This window comes from Pleurodeles waltl, chromosome 4_1 (assembly GCF_031143425.1).
Source record: "Pleurodeles waltl isolate 20211129_DDA chromosome 4_1, aPleWal1.hap1.20221129, whole genome shotgun sequence".
Taxonomy (NCBI): domain Eukaryota; kingdom Metazoa; phylum Chordata; class Amphibia; order Caudata; family Salamandridae; genus Pleurodeles; species Pleurodeles waltl.
The window spans coordinates 538,270,133-538,289,325 of NC_090442.1; the positions used below are offsets into that span (position 1 = coordinate 538,270,133).

Here is a 19,193-nt window from a genome sequence, read left to right on the forward strand (position 1 = left end):
TGTTATCATTTGTGTTGCACAAAATCTGCAATTCTTACAGCATAGCAGCACAATGTATAGTCCACAGAATATTTCCCCAAAGTTTCTATTACAGACGGAACCTGATTCAATTTTTTTGTGTTGTGCAGTCAATTAAGTAAATAGGTGTACCCTTAATAAGTGGCTGTGTCAGTGTGTCAGGCTAAGTGAGCCCGTGGTTTGATGAGTAAAGCCAGAGGTCTCTATAAGGTCATTTAAGCAGGTCCTCATATGATACACAGGTCCAGCTTTCAACCACATTAAAGTTAGAAAGTTAGTGCATGAAAATATTATTAGACTTGCAATATTAATTTGCCAAAATGTTCATGCATTATCGGCTTGTTTTAAAGATTGTTTGAAGATTCTAACTTTCAGATAACTATTCTGAACTGTGCCTCCGACCACATTACTCGTTTACCCATAAATCCTCACTTAGTGAAAAGAGGCCTACTCTATTTTAATCTCGTTAGAAGACCAATTAAAAGACACTGCCAAGAACATTTTTATTATGTTACATCACACTAAACAGCCTTACAGAGTGTTCTGTTAACGAATATTTGGCAATAAATATTCATAATACATTTTAAATGTACAATTTGTTTGACAGGCAGTGTTCATAAAATCAAGCAACAAAAATCTATATAGTTTTCTTTCAGATTATACCGAAACTGTACATTGTTACATAGGCAGTATGAGCTAGATTCAGTGTTACACAAAAAACATGGAAAACGATACCTGTGCCAGGATTACGGTCACTGTTGCACATTATAAAAATGGATGTAATATATGTCACTGACAACCGATCATTGTTCTATTTTGTCTAACATTAATATTAAGTAATAATTAGTGGTACAAAAAAGTTCAAATACAAAAACAAATTTCATACTTCTGTATTTATACAAATATATATTTTTCTTCATGTTGTGATCTTTATATTAAAATACATCTTAATGCACATTTTACCGACATTAAAATAAATAATATATTCTAGAGGAAGAATCCTGCAACTTTAAAAGGGAAGCATGGCATGATTTTGCTGTCAAAGAGTTCTTAAAAGGAACACATGTTTATATAAACTAATATTTAGATATGCAAACACACAGAGAAAAGAGATGTACGGCCAATGAGGCACTTTGGCAGGGCTACCCATAAAGATATTTATTTGCTTTATTCAAATTGGTAAAAACTCTCCAACAATGTTCTCGTGCTGTGATACCATTGTAGTTGTATGTACCAGGGAAAAATGAAGTTTTATGGAATACTTGTTTTTCTTTCATTCATTTCTTATCACCCAAACAGCAGATATCAGAAAATGCTTTTTTACCTTGTAAAAATGCTGAACACACTTATTAATCCCTAATAAAAAAAAATTATTAGCCTTCATGTGAGTAAACTTCCTGTTCAGCAACAAAACTTTACTTTATTGCTCCTTTTTCTAAATGTTGTGTGGTCATGTGTGTGTGTGTGTTTGTGTATGTGTGTGCATGTGTGTATACGCACACATATGTGTAAGGGAGTATTTTGCCTTTCAGATAGCCCTTAAGGAATGGTGAAGCATTCACAGTAAAACAATGACCAGTTTGGGCACATAGTTCAGCACAAACATGGCCATTCTATATGGCAAAACCCCATGAAGCACTAACCTGTTTACTAGGCTTCAGAGATTTAAAAATAAAATGTATGCATATATGTGTTTATGTGGTTGCTTTAATAAATTCTTTATTACATTAGAAATGCCTTCAAGGAAATAGTGAAATGCAAACTGCAAACATCAATTACTACTACAACCTGATAAAGCATAGTCTGACATTCGCAGTACAGTGAATAATGTGTTACTGGTGATAAAAAGGTTAGTGAAAGCTTTAACTCCAGGGGTTAGTCAACACATTGCATCTGCACACCATCCCACTAGCTCATTATTCAGTGTAACAGTTGATGCTAATAGTGGAAGCATAAAACACCTTTAGATTCTAGTCACAAGGCAGCAACACTTTCATTGACACTTCCTGTTATATGCAATAAAGAATAATTGGTAGTTACGTGAGATATTGCTCCTACATTATGTCCAATTGATAACGTATTTTTTACGAAGGAGACCAGATTAGATCGAGCAGATTTTGGACAATTCAAGGACTAGCTTTCTTGAGAAGAAATCCAAGATGTAAGCATCACAGCTACCTACATCATTATTTTTTCATATGAAAGCAGAACCTGTTTATATGGAAACAGGTGAGTTACGTATATCAATATTCACAATTGTTTGCAAAATTGTCACAAAACGTCATAGCAGATTATTAGCAAGTGAACACATCAATAACATTAGCTAGAAAACAGTATCCAATTGTGGATAGTGCAGCAGTATTAGTAGACAACAATTTCAAATGTAACTCAGCAGACACAAATGTAATAATAGCAGGATTGTAATTTTAGATGTATTTTCTGGCTGACACTGGAATCAATGCTTACTGACGCTTTAGTGTTTTCAGTTGTTGTCTAGAGTTGAAGCGCTCATGTGGTTGGTTCAAATTGTCTGGTAATTTATTTCCAAGCTCAGTTCACCTCACAGAGGTTATCTAACAAATTTTACACCCTGCAATATCAGTTTGTTTCACTTATGTTTCACTTATTTGACTTTAATGCCTTTAGTTTTAACTGGTGTTTGAGAATGGAGTTTAGGATCCCCTCTCCATTACCACCCATGCGTCATGCAGTCTGCTTGTAGTGAGTCATAGGCCTTCATTTACTAAAGTTACTGGTGCTCACGATATGCAATATAATTTAGTCCTACACATGCTGGCATTTAAAACTTAAGTGAGTTAACACTATCTTATCCTTTGCATTGCATCACGAGTGGCCCTTCAATATTTTATTGAAAGAGACCTATAGTCGTGTTACCAGGCAGTGTAGTAATGCCAAACTCTATTACCTCAAATTAAATCCAGTTTTATCAATTACAGAGACAATAGAAACAGTTGCACAATTAAAACAGAATACCATGTTATGCACTTCCAATCTTTCCCTGTTAATCCATTTGGTTTTCAATGTATTTAATAGCTGCATATTTTTCTCTAGTAAGTCAAAGTACACAATATTACAGTAATTTAGCTGCAAGCCTATGATGGTCACTTGCTGCGCTTCCCTGGGCCAAAAAGTCATCATTATGGCCCTTAGTTTAGGGGATAAAAGCGCAGTGTCAAATATTAGGCCCAAACTCCACACTGTATGAAATGGTGTTGGTGTGTTTTTGAATTGTGGCCATTGGACACTAGTTTTTTCTAAAATTAAAAGTTTGATTTTTGAGCCCATCAGGAACAGACATTTTTTATTCACCCTGGCTTGATGTCAGCTACTCTGTTATGTTGTTATAATTCTACTATTGTAATGTTATAATCTATTTGTGCATCATCCGCATATAAACTTTTGTTTACCCCTTTAAGACCATCAAGGTCATACATACTTAACAATTAGGGTGGGACAAAGAACCCTTTAGAAGAAGAGTTTGAAGGTTCCTTTTTTATTTGTACTGTTCACATACTTATAATGCACAAAAAACACGTGGCATGTAAATAGCACCTGTCAAATTCATAATATTTATCATGAGAATATTGTGACAGATATTACTGAATGTAGTTGTCGAGTTTAGGAGTATCATGAGAATCCCTTATTCCCTAGGGGTAAAACCAAACACTATGGGATACTCAGATACTCACCTAAGTTCAGTGTCTTCCCCTTTTTAGCCTACCCTCCGACAAGTGTCTAATAATCAATGAAACTCAAGATGTTTATGAGTCATTTTCATTGAAACCTTACCCATAACCTTGACAAGTGTAGATGCTTGTGAAACATTTCTGTACTTATTTAAATATTCAATGTCTCAAGTTGATTTTTTTCAGTAGTAGGATTCTGAAAATATTATTGGTATCTTGATAATAGTGACTGGAGATAAATCAGATTTGGGATGTGTGTGAAGGAACAGTCCTCCCTGCACTTGTGTTGTTGGACGGGAAAGAGGAAGAGCCTTACTTTATAATTTGATAGAAAGGTAAGCTCCCTCCATTGTTGAACTATATTTCCATGATTTTTAGCAGACAAACCTTCAACCTGTATGTGGCATTTTTCGTGTTTCATATTCCCACGTTCATAAGATCTAATTCACCTCTTTCTGCCAATAATTATATTTAAACATAATAGGCATTGTGTGCCTGGGCAAATACTTACTTTATAACTTTTGATGGCTCTAGAGCGACATTCACTTTGTATTTTAGTCTAGAGTTCCTTCTTTTACTTCAGTTTTTCTAGCACTTCAGTAAATGGCTGTGCTTTTGGATTTTGTTGGTTTACTCTTGTATGTACTGGATGTCCCAGGAATGTTTCCTTGCTGTGCTTATCAGCTGCTAGATCTACTTAAGGCCATAACAGCAGTTGATATGACACTACAGTAGAGGTTTTGAAAATACAGAAATTAGAGGAATTATTTAATTCTCAGGATTGTTTTTCCATTATTAATGGAAGTAATTTATTACAGGGCATTCATCAAAGACTAGAATACCCTTTATTGTTTTTTCCATCCAATATGAACAGTAGCTAATGGATAACATATTCATTCTGTCTAGTAGTGACATTCTGGCTTTCCAGTGCGAATAGAGATCTATTACCATGAGGCTCGAGCAGTGATGTTCACAGAATTTGTTGCATATTTTTATCTTGAGGTGGCAGTACATAACCCACCATACATTATTTTACTTAGACAACATACACTATTCAGTTTAAAAAGTTACTATTTAATCGTGTGTAATATGATGTTAAAAATGATGCATAGGTATTTGACGGTTCACTTACTGTCATTACACACTTCTTAAGGCAGTGTACTAACTCCTCTCAACAGTAAACTCACTTCATATACATTTTTGATTTCCAATCAAGTATGATCAATACGTGCATTTGATTGGGGTTTCTCTGCAGCATGTAAATTAGGAAAAATATTTGCTTCATTGTTAATACCATCTACCTAGGCAATTTACAAAGAACTGCAAATGATTTCTGGGCTAAGCAACATGTTATCTCAAATTGCATTTGACAACAGCTTCATGCTGCTGCATCTTTTTCTCAATGTTTGTATGTATTCTCCTGCCCTTAGAGCTATATAAAGAAGTGAAAATCGCACTCAACCTACAATGGATGTATAGAATGGCAGAGTGTGTTTCGACATCATGTGATATGGTAGAAAACAAGTCAGCTTTGAAGGACCTGAGTTTAACGTGCAGTGCATCACTCAGTAAGAGTACCTCAAACATAAGTGTCCAATCCTGGAGTGAGGCCGGCGCACATTGCAGATTCAACATTTTTAATGAAAGGTACCCTATAAGTTTAGAATACCTTCATCCAATATGTACATTTCAGAGATTAAACTGTCAACATTCTCTAAGGGCACTCAAATGTGCAGTGACTTTAAGTCCACCTATTTGGCATGGAATGTGAATTGATAACATGCATCCCTGTTTTCATTGTAAAGAGGCACTATGACAAAATACTGTCAAAGACATTCACAAGAATGTTCTGCAAGTAAAGAGGTAAAAGAGTAAAGAGGTAAAGCGGAAACCCTGATTGCTTCTCTTTGTGGAAACATGTTACATTCTATCAGACAGAAGTACACTTTGCTACAAGATGGAAGACGCATGAAAGTTACAACAGCACCTCAGTTGTCCATGAATATGGAGTGACGCGTCATCCTTGGCTAAGAGGGAGTACTCTAGGATTGCTGCAAACATGCCTATTATGGAGCATCATAAGAAAAGGTAGTGTGCCTTTGCACATTTGTGATGTGTGTGTGTGTGTGCATGTCTGTTTGTGAAGCTGTGTCTTATTAAATATATGCTTGTACAGGTTACTTGCCAAGACAGAGTACACCCAAGGGGATTTGCTCCAGCAAAATGAGATATGCTCTTGCATGCAATGGAGGCAGAAACTCAATGACCAGCTCCACTTCTAAGTATGAGCTTAGTGGCCAATGTAAAGATGTGCATGCCTCTTTCCAGACACATACAAATTAATAGTGCCTGTGTGTGACTGAACAGCTCTGTACATCACAAGTAAGAACTTAACATTCAGCAAATTCAGTTTTAAAGTCTTGTCTCTTGCACCTCTTCCTCCGTTTCCTCTTGTAGGGCAGTGATCTTTGGTCTGGACATGCGCTTGCTAGAGTTTCTGCGATGCAGTGGAAACAGCTTAATGCGATCTGACTGGCTGATAGCCTGCTTAAAGAAACTCTTCTCATTCATCAGTTTCTGAATGGAGTCATATTGTCGAACAGTGTTTTCTTCTATCACCTGGCACAGTACATAAAATAGAGTGAAATTAGATTATACATTTAATACTAAGACATAGTGAACACTACTTATTAGTTTCACACATACTAACAAATACGTTGGCAGAACATTTTAATGTGTGCTATAATATAACCCCTTATTGTTTTAAAAAAAAAACTAATATCAAACTAAGTCCAGAGGGAAGGAGAGAATTTGAGTAATAGAGATATTTGTAGAAAAGAGGGAGGGCAATCGAACAACTGAGAAACTGAGAGTGAACAAAGAACAGACAGAAGAGAAGAATGTGAAGGAGAGAATATAAAACCACAAAAAGAGGAATAGAAAACTTACAAAGAGAACAAGGGGAAGAATAGAAAGAAATATAAACTGCAATACAATTACTGTAATAATAAACTAGAGAGGGGTCTGTACTGACATTATGACAGTTTTTACCATATTTGTTTATTTAAAGTGAATTATTTTTTCTTTGTTTTATTTGTTTATTTTATTTAGAAACACGTTGTCTTCATTATGTGGCATTTCGTTAATTGTTGTTAGACATGGGGTCTCTAGTTGGCAGTCAGTTTATACCCTGTCCAAGTAGGAACACTCACTCTAGTCAGAGTACGCGAGTCACACACCCAAGATAACCCCTTCTCACCCCCATGGTAGCTTGGGGCACAAGCAGTCAGGCTTATCGCAGAGGCAATATGTAAAGAATTTGTACATACACACACAGTAACACATGAAAACAGCACAAAAGGACTCCACACCAGTTTAGAAAAATAGCCACTATTTAACTTAATTAAACAAGACCAAAACAACAAAAATCCAACATACACAAGTAGACATATCACTTTTTAAAGATTTTAAAAGAGTCTTAATCCTGAAAAATCAGTGGTTGTGTACTCATAAAACACAGTCCCTTGGATGCGTCAAAAACAAAGAAGATGCATGCCGCAAAGGAGGTGATGCATCAAAGAAAGCACGTAATGCATCAATTATTTTCACACTGGATAGGCAAGGCCTGGGTTCTTTCCCCACCCAGCTGGTCATGCGTGGATTCTTTTCCCGCTATACTAGTGATGCGTCAATTCCTAGTTGCGGAGCAACAATGATAAAAAAATGATGCAGAGGGATGATGCGTGGAAAACCCAGATGCACTGCAACTATGGATCTGCGCTGAAGCAGGTGCTGTGTCGATTTTTCAGCTGCAACGGCCTGGATGCATGGATTTTCACCCTTTTCTCCCAGGCTACCAGCTTTCACTTCTAAGGGCCCACTTAGCAAGTCAGGAATCTCAGAAGAAGAGCCCAGGCACTGGCAGATGAAGTCTTTGATGTCCCTGAGACTTCACAAAATGAGGAAAGCTCAGTTCAAGCCCTTGGAAAACTTTGGAAAGCAGGATGTAGAAAGCAGAGTCCAGTCCTTTCAATCCCAGGACAGCAGCAGCAAGCAAAACAACAGGCAGAGAGGAAGTTCCTCCTACAGCATCCAACTCTTCTTCCTGGCAGAATGTCCTCAGTCCAGATGTGTTCTGAAGTTGTGAGGTCAGCAGTCCAATACTTGTACTCATTTCTGCCTTTGAAGTAGGCAAACCTCAAAGAGAAGTATTTGTAGTGCACAAAACCCTGCCTCTTCCAGTCCTGGCCCCAGACACACACTAGGGGATTGGAGACTGTAAGGACAGGCACAGCCCTATTCAGGTGCAAGTGCCAGCTCTTCCCTCCACTCTTGCCCAGGAAGACTAATCAGAATATGCAGGACACACCTCAGCTCCCTTTGTGTGACTGTGTAGAGCGAATTCACAAAAAGCCCAACTGTCCGCCTGACCCAGATTTGTATTCCAAAACCATGCAGAGATACAGAATGGTTAAGCAAGAAAATGCCTGCTTTCTAAAAGTGGCATTTTCAAACTTACAATCTAAAAACCAACTTTACCAAAATATGTATTTTTAAATTGGGAGTTCAGAGGCCCCACACCTTTTATCTCTATCTATTCCCAATGGCAAACTGCACTTAAAAGATACTTCAAGGTAATCCCCATGTTACCTTACGGGAGAGATAGGCCTTGCAATAGTGAAAAACGGATCTAGCAGTATTTCACTATCAGGACATGTACAAAACACTAGTATATGTCCTACCTTTTAAATACACTGCACCCTGCCCATGGGGCTGCCTTGGGCCTACCTTAGGGGTGACTTACATGTAGTAAAAGGGAAGGTTTGGGCCTGGCAAGTGGGCAAACTTGCCAGGTTAAACTGGCAGTTGAAAAAGTGCCCACACAGACATTGCAGTGGCAGGTCTGAGACATGTTTGTAGAGCTACTCATGTGGGTGGCACAATCAGTGCTTCAGGCCCACTAGTAGCATTTGATTTACAGGCCCTGGACACACACAGTGCACTTTACTAGGGACTTACTAGTAAATCAAATGTAGCAATCATGGAGAAACCAATCATCAATACAATTTACACAGGGAGCACTTGCACTTTAGCACTGGTCAGCAGTGGTAAAGTGCCAAGATACCTAAAGTCAGCAAAAACAAAATTCAGCACAGGATCAAAAACAGGAGATCAAAAGCAAAAAGAACAGGGGAACCACACCAAGAGCTGACAGGTCTAACATTACAAATCAATCTTTGTTCTTTATGCTCGTTTTCTTTTATTCTTAACTGTTGTTTTGATGTTTTTACACTACAACCCCTATGCATGTATCTAGGAAGTTTTGCTTTTCTGATCAAGTCAGTCTACCAGAAAGACAGGGTTGTCCTCAGTCACAGCTCACATCAAGAAGCAGCAAAAAACTCCAAACCATGCTAAATGATCTCCAATCTGCTTGAAATTGCACTACTACTTCACAGTTCAGAAGTCCATCCATTTGGCTCTCAACAAAATAAAGATCAATCTTTAAATTCATCTGTCTTGTTCACAGTGCACTAGATAGCCATGTATTGGCCTATGCCAAGTCAATTGTCCCTTAACTACCAACCATATCTTTAAGGTCCACCAGGCCAGGGTCCAACCACTTGAACATATTATTAATCCATTAGTGGAATTATGGAGGAAGGACCCTCCATGTGCAGAGACCATCACTGTGGAACTCCCTCCCTAGACATCTCAGTCACGGCATCAGGGCCCAGATTTATCAATTGCTTGAACTGCCCTGTGTCACACAAAGCAGCACAAGCTCTCAAGTCAGATTTACTATGCCATGCAGAGTCACCTTGTGTGGTTCTGCGTGGCACTGTAAATATGCACTGCCTTTGCGTGGGGAAGGCGTTCCATGGATGGACTGTGGTATTTCAACAAATCCACCCATGGTATTTGGTGTATTCCTAAATTTACTAAGACCAGTAAACCTGGTAATGTGTCAAAATGCTAACCCTTCCAATGGAAGTTAGAAAACTGAGAAATATATTTATTTCTCCAGGTTAGTTCCTATCTCTACATGTGCTGCATTCTGCATGTCCCTTCCTGCACAAAAACAATCCTGGCTGTAACACAGGCAATCTTGCACCATGGCACAAGATTGCCTGCATTGGCATTTGGCAGGCACTAGTGCATCAACAGAGAGCGTACTGTGTCATATCTTATTAGATATGGCACATTCCTGCTCTCTCACAGAGCTGTAAGTTAACTTGCTGCTTCATGCTGCATAAAAGCCTGGTAAATCTGGCCCTTATTTTCTCAAGTTTAGGTTATTAAAACCCATGCATTCAACCTGTCCTATACTCTCTAGCTCTTTGAGTCAGGTTAGCTGGTGAGATGTCCAAAACAGAGTACTGCCTACACTACCCAAGTTCTGTAGACACAACTGTCTCTTTCTAAGGCTTCTACATTATCATTATGTACAGATAAGGGCTTCCATCATTTGGGTTTACTTTATTGCTCGCTCACTATTGGGGCATATATCCATCAATATGTTAATTGTAACTCCTCTATGTTTTGAATCTCAAAGCACTTACTATCACAACACAGATGCAATACAAGAAAAACAAAAAAATAAGATACTTCTTTTTCCCATCCCCTGCAAGTAGAACTCCCTACTATATATAATAACTTTGAATAGATCTCTGGAAATGACCTAGCACACTGATAAAGTATGTATAGATGAGTTTACAGAATGTTCACAGGTTGGAGTATTAATGTGAAAAACATGAGCCTATCCAAAAAATATATAAATTAAGTGAATGCCAGTTACACCTGAGATCCTTGGTGTAGTTGTCCCCCAAACGTTTTGCCTTCACTCCTATTTTACCAAATTTGTTTTTGTTGGTCTTAGGACTATGTGCACTTTACCACTGCTACCCAGTGCTAAAGTGCTTGTGCTCAGTCCTCTACACATGATAAAAAAAGCTTACACCCAATTGCCACATTTCATTTACTTATACGTCCCTAGTAAAGTAGTACTAAATGTACCCAGGGCCTCTAAATTAAATGCTACTAGTGGGCCTGCAGCATAGTAGCCTTTTTAAACATGTCTCAGGTCTGCCATTGCAGCCTGCGTGAAGTTTTAAACTGACATTTCAACCTGGCAAAATAAACCTTTCTGTCAGTCCTAAACCTTGATTTTTTAATACATATAAGTCATCCCTAGGGTATGCCCTAAACGCCCATAGTGCAGGTTACATTGTATTTAAAAAGTTGGACGTTTGCATTTAAGTGTAACATGTTCCAGTAGTGAAAAACCCAAAATTTAGTTTTTGACTACTGAGGGGCATAACTCTCCTTGGGGATAACATTGGTTTACCTTATTACATTTAATAAGTGAGAACTTTTGTTTGCAAGCACATAGCGATGCCATGTTTGGTTTATTAAAGAACTGTAATTTAAAATTCTCTTTAATGGTAAAGTCAGATTTTAATTTACAAATTCTGAAAATCCCTGGGTCACATGACTAGGAGTAGTTGATAGTTGGCCTTTGTGTATTCCTTCCAAACAGTGATACAAATGATCACACTAGCCTTTTGTGACTCCTGTCATCCTGGGACCAAGGCAGGGAGGAAGGAAATTCAATAACCAGATCTGAGGGTAAATCTAGACGTTTCTCCTTCTTTACAGCAGGCACCAGGTATAAATTTGCATCCTCAGAACAACACAACTCTTCAGTACACTTCAGGACACGTTGGTACTACATTAGAAGGACGACCTTGCTGCCAAAGGACTGCCATGCTGCCTGAGGTCTGCCTTACTGTCTGACAAGGAAGACTGGACCGACTCCTTTCATCTCAAGCTACCTGAAGTAATTCAAGGATCAGCTGTCTGATCTCCTGTTCAGAACTACAGGGACATAAAAAATTCCAGAGGCCTCCAGGCAACTGCCCAGCTGACCTGCTGCAACTGATCCTGCAACTGGAGCTGCCTGATCCCTGGTGGCCTCTGCAAGAGTGAGTCCTTGATCCCGAAAGAGGTGCCTCCCCAAGTCCTGGCCCCTTTGTTGTCATCAGAGTGAACTCCTCTCAAGCAGAAGAAGGAATCCTGAAGTTTTTAAGTTTTGAGCTCTTCATGACTGCCAAGATATTTCCACCCGTGACAATCACCAATAGGAAGCTCCATTGAACCAGACTGTTCACGCTAGGGTGACCGCCAGCAACAGCTGGCCACACGAGATCTGCAATTTGTGCACTACAGCAAACAACTGTCCGCTCTTCAGACTACAGAGACAGTCATTCACAATGCGCTCCTTGCGGCCTTCTCCACTGGGAGCTGTGCTCTTTATGCCAGACTTTGAGAAGGTATCTATTTCAGCTGGACTAACCACGTCCCTTTATCCACCCAGTGCTTTATCACGGTTGGCCTGAACTTGCGGCTTTCATAGCCAGATAACTGTGAGTGGTGTTTTGTGCTTTAACACGCTTTACTCACCTTACATTTTTTTAATTGCATATCTCCTGTTCTACTGATTGGATTTGGGGTCTAATGTTTTATTAAAATTTACTCTATTTTTCTAAGATAGCGTGGGATTTTTCTTGTGTTGTGTTTTCACGTTATTACTGTTTGTGCACTGCATAAATACTTTACACATTTCCACTATGTTAAGACTGACTGCTTTTGTGCCAAACTACTAGAGGGTAAAGCACAGGTTAATTTAGTGACTTTTGTAATTCACCCTGACAAGGATTGTGGCTATTGCTTGAGAAGAGCTCACACTCCCGTCAACCACCAACCCAGCAACCCAGTTTCTCACAATGCCTGTTTGTCTTGTAATAAAGAGTCTGAACAAGTGTCCTTTGTATGGCCATTGCAAAACTTCAGAACTTTTTATTTGTATTTTTTATATTGCTCTAAACTTGATATGTTGTTAGAAATGGGGTCTTTGGTTGGCAGTCAGGTTACCCCCTGTCCAAGCAAAGACCCTTTCTCTAGTCAGGGTAAAGGAATCACACTCAGTTAACCCCCGCTCACTCTTTTGCTAGCTTGGCACGGGCTGGCAAGCTTAACTTCAGAAGCAAGGTGCAAAGTATTTGTTCCAACACACACAGTTACTCAGTAAAAACACTACAACAGAACACAACACAGGTTTAGAAAAATAGATTATATTTATCTAAATAAAACAAGACCAAAACGACAAAACTCCAACATACACAAGTCAAGTTATGAATTTACGAAGCAAAATAGTCTTAAATCCTTTAGAAAACAGTGAGAACATTGTTACTGTACAAAAGTACCTGGTGTACCATCAAAAATAAAGCCGCCCAGGCGAGCGTGCATCGGAAAAGGCCAGCAATGCATTGATTTCTCACTCTCAAGCAAGAACGTGCATCACTCCTCCTCTGGTTGGGTCAGTGTGCGTCATTTCTTCTCTCCGGCAAGAAAGCGATGCATCGATTACGACTGGGCACCTCTGGTCTGGGCAGGCTTTGCATTGATTTTCCTCACCCAGCAATGTTGGGTCAAAATCCGGTCGCATGGTGTCAGGAAACTGTGCTGCGTGGGGGCTTCTGTCATTAACAGCGACCGCTGCGGGTGTTGCACATCGTTTCTCCATCCATGTTGCGGGGATCTCCCAGCCGCAATGCAGGTGGAGCGGCGATCTTGGCCGCGAGGCTAATGGCGCGTCGTTTTTCAGCCACGAGGCGGGTGGTTCATCAAAAGTTTCCCCGCACTGCGGTCTTTGCTTGGATTTCTGTCCTTTTCCACCAGCTGCACCTTTCAAGGGGCCAGAGACAGGTTAGGGCACCACTTGGCAAGCAGGCCTCTGCTACAGAAAGCCCAAGTGCTTGCAGAGAGAAGTCTTTGTTGTCCCTGAGACTTCAACAACAGGAGGCAAGCTCAGTTCAAGCCCTTGCAGATTCTTCACCAGTGGGAAGTCACACAGAAGTCAGTCTTTGTCCTCTCTCAGGTAGAAGCAGCTACTGCAGGCCACCCCAACAAAGCTCAGTCAGAGGCAAAAGGGCAATACTCTCCAGCTCTTCTCCTTGACAGAGGTTCCTCTTGGTTCCAGAAATAATCTGATTTTCAGGAGTTTTGGGTGCTCTTCTTATACCCCTTTCTGCCTTTGAAGTAGGCCAACTTCAAAGGGAGGTCTCTGTTGTTTTCAAAATCCTGCCTAGACCAGGCCAGGCACACACCATGGGGTTGGAGACTGCATTGTGTGAGGGCAGGCACAGCCCTTTCAGATGTAAGTGACCACTCCTCCCCTCAGCCCAGATGGCCCATCAGAATATGCAGGCTACACCGCAGTTCCCTTTGTGTCACTGTCTAGAGGAGAGGTGCAAACAGCCCAATTGTTAAACTGACCCAGACAGGGAATCCACAAACAAGAATCTCTAGTGCTCTAGTGCACGTTACGAGGGACTTACTAGTAAATCAACTATGCAAATCATGGATAAGCCAATGTACAATACACTTTACACAGCGAGCGTATGCACTTTAGCACTGGTTAGCCGTGGTAAAGTGGCCAGAGTCCTAAAGCCAACATCAGCACGTCAGAAAAAATAGGAGGAAGGAGGCAAAAAGATTGGAGATGACCCTGCAAAAGGGAAAAAGTCCAACATATGTACTTATCAATTTGTTAATTTGGTTATATTATTTGTTTTTCATATAAATGATAATTTGGAAAAGCAGAAATTATATGATTATTTAGAGTGAAACAAGTATACATCACAGTAAAACAATGCTATATAGAAATTTAGGTTTTCTTTTTTTATGTATATTGGTAGAGTTAAACTTACCACATGTGATAGGAAGTCATTATTTGACAGCCTGAATATACACAACATCATAAAGCTATTGAAAGAAATGCATTGACTCCCGGTTGTGGAAACAAACATATTCACAATACTGCGTACTGACTAGGGATGGGCAGAACTTGCAGAGTTTTACTCTGCAGAATTCCGCAGAATTATTTGAAAAATCTGAGAGAGTCTGCATAGTTCCGGGAACAGGAGGAATTAGTGCTGGCAATGAATTTTAGTGCTGGGAGCTCGTTCCATGCTGAAAAATCAGTGTTAACAACACCACTTGGCAATGCTTCTCGAGTTGATTTTGCTGCCGGTCAAGTATATTTTCTACTCGAGTGGCAGCTTTCTGACCGCAAACATTTGCAACCACCTATGTTGGGGAAATCTTGCCAGGTGCACTCCCAGCAACTGAAAATCATGCTAGCGAGTGCTGAATTTTGCTCACGCTCACCAGCTTACCGTAGGTGAGCTGCACACAAGGAAAAATTCCCCCATGTGGTGGTTGGCAGAATTTGGCCAGAACTCCATGTTATATGGGAAACATGGAGTAACCAAAACTCAACCAACTCCGCTGGCAGAGGGGAATTTATCGTTCATCCCTGGTACTGACAAAAAATCACACACAGAAAAAGAAAAGAATGAAAAAAGACCTGAATACATGTACATTGCAAGGTGCAAATTCTGATGGTATGATGACAAGTTAGTTATACAATCCTTTTTTTATAGCTCTTTATTGTTTTTTCTTTTGTTAGCATGGTGGAAACCGTTTCTACTTACATTGTCAAACAGTATTTGGAGCAGTACATTTTTGCAAAGCTTACATTTTAAAGTAACAGTTACATGTAAACATTGAAACAGTAGTTTGAAACTTGTACACACCGGTGTTCATGTTTGACCGTCTGATAGTGTGTGTTCATCATTCTGTAATCTAGTCGTTTCCCAACCTCGGAATGATGTGTATGAGCCTGTAGGGGCTGTCATGCACATCATGTCAAGTGGGGCCCCCCTGAGCATCACACACTATAGTATCTCAGTAGTGTATGTGCTTCGTTCACAGGGCTCTATGGGTCATCATGACCCTTTGAATAGTTTTTGTGAGAGTATAAATGTCTTATCCCAGGTTGGAGGCTCTGGTCCATCTTTAAGGGGGCATCTCATCTGATTTAGCCTGCAGAGCTGACAGTAGTGTATCCTATTCAGTGATAGATGTGCACTTCCACAGCTGTTGCTGTATAGAAGTCATAACACTGATTTCTGAGGTGCATTATTTGATCAGTTCCTGAAGCCATTGCAACATCGGGCGTGCTGTAAGCACCTTTCAGTTCTCACTATGATTCACTTCTCCAGGAATAGGACTAGGTCTATAAATTTGGATGTGCGTTTGGCTTTCGCTGGTCTAGTTAACCTTCCCAGTAAATACACTGTGGCAGTAATGGGCTGGGGTCTATCCATTAGGTCTGTTAATATGCCCAGGTGGGTCCTCCATGTGAAAGTATATGAGTGTAGTCCCGATCCATATGAAAAAAGTCTGCCATTGCGGAGTGACATCTGGGACACTCATATGGGTGCCCTATTTACATTTTGATCAGTTGTTACGGGGACAGATATGTACAGTGTAGGTAGTTGAATTGTGTGTACTTGAATCAGGAGTTCCTATCACTGTTTTTGTATATTCCAGTATTTGCCCCCATTTCTTGTCAGAGACGGCTTTTTCTCTCATAGGGACTTCAAGGCATTTGTTGGTGTGAAAGTCATAGGGCCAAAGCTCTGTGCATGCTGGTTACCTCCTCTCACTGTATTGTGCGTATTAGTAGATCGGTCTGAACTTCTGACCTCTTTGGTTCCGACATTCCCTCTCTCCTGGATGTCAGGAATTGACCTAAGTATAACCTATAGTCCACTGCAAGATTCTCAAATATGACAAGTAGGCCCCCACTATAAAAATGACACATTGTGGTGATCCCAGCCTGATTCCATGATTGTGTGGAGTGTCTATGGGCCACCACCACCAATTTCTTCGTTACCCACAGTGGGAAATCTGGGGATTACAGGGCATTTGTTCCCATTTTCTTTGCATAAGCTTCCCAGCAGGTTTTGCTCTAAGTACCCTGAGGTAGGAGTGTTTAGGCCTTCTCCTAGTGTTCTACTCTCCAAGGAGATGCACATTATTTTGCCTTTCAGAATCTGTCTTTATTGGAAGCCACCACACCATCCAGACCAGCTGAGCCATCATAAAATATATCTTTGGGTTAGGCATCCCACTCCAGCCCCCTCCAAAGGGCACAATGCCTTTTCCATCAAAAGACACCTCTTCTTGGCTCCCTATATCAATTCTGAAAACTTAGTTCACAGTTTGCAGAAAAACGTTTTCAGCAATCTTAATGGGAGGGTCATAAGAAAATACAGCTGTCGTGGAAGATGATCATTTTGATTATAAATAATGGCTCAAGGAGGGGGAGGGATAGTAGAAGGCAGTGCCAGGCAGATCTTGATGACACATTTATCTAGGTTACCTTTCTTCAAATCTAGTTCAATGTAGTATATCTAGCCATCAGATATTTAAATGTGATAGGTTCTCACCTGAAAGCGTCTCTCATACAGGAAGATTCAAGGGAGAACAAGCAAGACTTCTCCCATTTGATCTGTAGGCCTGCCACTTCTCCAGATCCACTTAAGAACAACTCAAGCTGGGGCAGAGCATGCTCTGGTTTTCTTAGAAACAGTAACTCACTGTCTGCGTACCAAGCCAGCGCAGGGTGGCTCAGGCTTGGCCCTTAGCTCATAATAGGCATGCCAGAGGTTTTATGGTAAGGACAAAAGAAATAAGGGACAGTGGCCATCCCTATCTAACCAGTCAGAGAACCCTCTGCCAGTGCACACCCTGGCCATTGGGTTTGTGTATAATAGTTGTATCCACTTCAAGAGGCTTCCCTCAAATCCCATGGCTTGGATCACTTCTAGCAGGTTGGGCCGCAGAAGTGTGTCGAAGGCCTTCTCAGTTTCTTATGAAACCACAAATGCAGTTCCCAGACAGTGGCCAACTAGTTGCATAATATGGAGCAGTTGGCAGAGGGTAATGTGGTTGTTGTGCCAAGGGACAATTCCACATTGATCCATTGCACCAGCCAATGTAAGTTTGGGAGAAAACAATTTGCTATAATTTTCTCCAGAATCCTATATTCCTTGGTGTGAGAGAACAGGGCTGATTGAAGAGGCCTCCTAACTTTTTGCCCCCATTTTCCACTTTTTGCTGGTGTTTTCCTGACTCTGATGGTGCTGTGGGTACTGCTAACCAGTCCCAGGGCCTGTGCTCTGTGTAAAATCAATGTGCAAATTAGGCTAATTATAAAAGTCCACCTACCTATAAGTCCCTAGTATATGGTAGGGCAGGTAGGTTTAGGGACCCCAGCATAGGTGGTGCACTGCTGAGGTGCCCAGTGTAATTTTAAAGGCAGGCCTGCCTTGCTGGCTGCTTTTAAATTAAAGTTATATTCAAATTCGACTTTGGAATTAAAAGTAGTTTCAAAGTCCTAAACTACCTTATTTGTACATATAAGTCACCCCTAAGGTGTGCCCTATGTGCCCCTAGGGCTTGGTGCCATGTAACTATAAGCAGGGACCTTATAAAAATAGTTTTGTAAGCCCTGGTGAGGTAAAAACAGCCAAATTTGTTTTTCCCTCATTGTAGTGAATGGCCTTCATAGGCTAGAATGGGGAGACTTTATTTTAATTTCAAAAGTCCCCTTAAATGACAGATACAAAGAGTTTGGTATCAAATTAATTGTTATAATAAATCCCACAACTTCCAGTTGTGGGATTTACTGTAACTTGTTCAGGTGAAGAGTTTTAAACTTTACCTGAAAAGTTGCCAATTTCAGCCCTGCATTGTTTTTGCTGCTGTGCTCTGATTGGCCAGCCTCTGGCCGCCTGGCCAGGCTGCCTTGATGAGGTGTGAAGTGGCCTGGCTTCACACAAAGAGATGTGCCTGTGGGAGGGAATCTCCTCTCAGCAGATGGTGAGGCAGGAAGGGGGAGGGCTGCCAAACTGGTCTTCAAAGGCAGAGAAGGACATTTGGAGCAACCCAGCAACACCCACACATCCTGCAACCCCAGACAACTAGGTGCCCCCTTGATTAGATTAGGAGAGGGCAGGAGAGGGGTGTGTTTATGATTTTTAGCCACACTAGTGGGTCGGCTCAGCCAGATGTAACCTCCAAAAATCATTTTCAGCCATGATGGATTTTTGAAGAATGTTGCCTCCTCGGATTGATTTTTGCCACACTTCCCAGAAAGTGGTCATCACAGGGGGAAGCACCCTGCGCCTGACTGGAGAATCAGGACACCCTGTTTATCACCCAGGATCAAGCATAAAACTGCCAGACCTGCACCCACACGTCAGATCCCCATCAGATTCCAACAAGGAAGAACCAAAGGAGAAGAAGGACTGCCCTGCTGGGCCCCTGGCCTGCACCTGGAACCTGCACTCAGAAGGACTGCACCAGCTGGACACTTGGGCTTCACCACAAGAAGGACTTTGCCTGGCTTCAACCAGTTCAAGGAGGGACACCATGTTTGCTACAGGTGAAAAATTGCTAACAGGAGTCCTCTGCACCAACTCCTGAAGAAATCAACCAGCTGACCACTGCCCAGTGGCCAAAATGGAGTTTGCGCCAGGTGCATTCTGGAAG

The 19,193-nt window shown here is 40.8% G+C and overlaps 1 protein-coding gene across 1 annotated transcript in view; it reads right to left on the minus strand.

Annotated features, from left to right (window-relative positions):
- Positions 1 to 512: 512 nt before the first annotated feature.
- Positions 513 to 19,193, minus strand: part of CFTR (CF transmembrane conductance regulator) — a 1,002,572-nt gene continuing 983,891 nt past the window's right edge. The window contains exon 27 of the mRNA XM_069228908.1: positions 513 to 6,344. Coding sequence (XP_069085009.1) covers positions 6,138 to 6,344 — 207 coding nt within the window. The 3' untranslated portion in view covers positions 513 to 6,137. The remainder of the gene's footprint in view (positions 6,345 to 19,193) is intronic.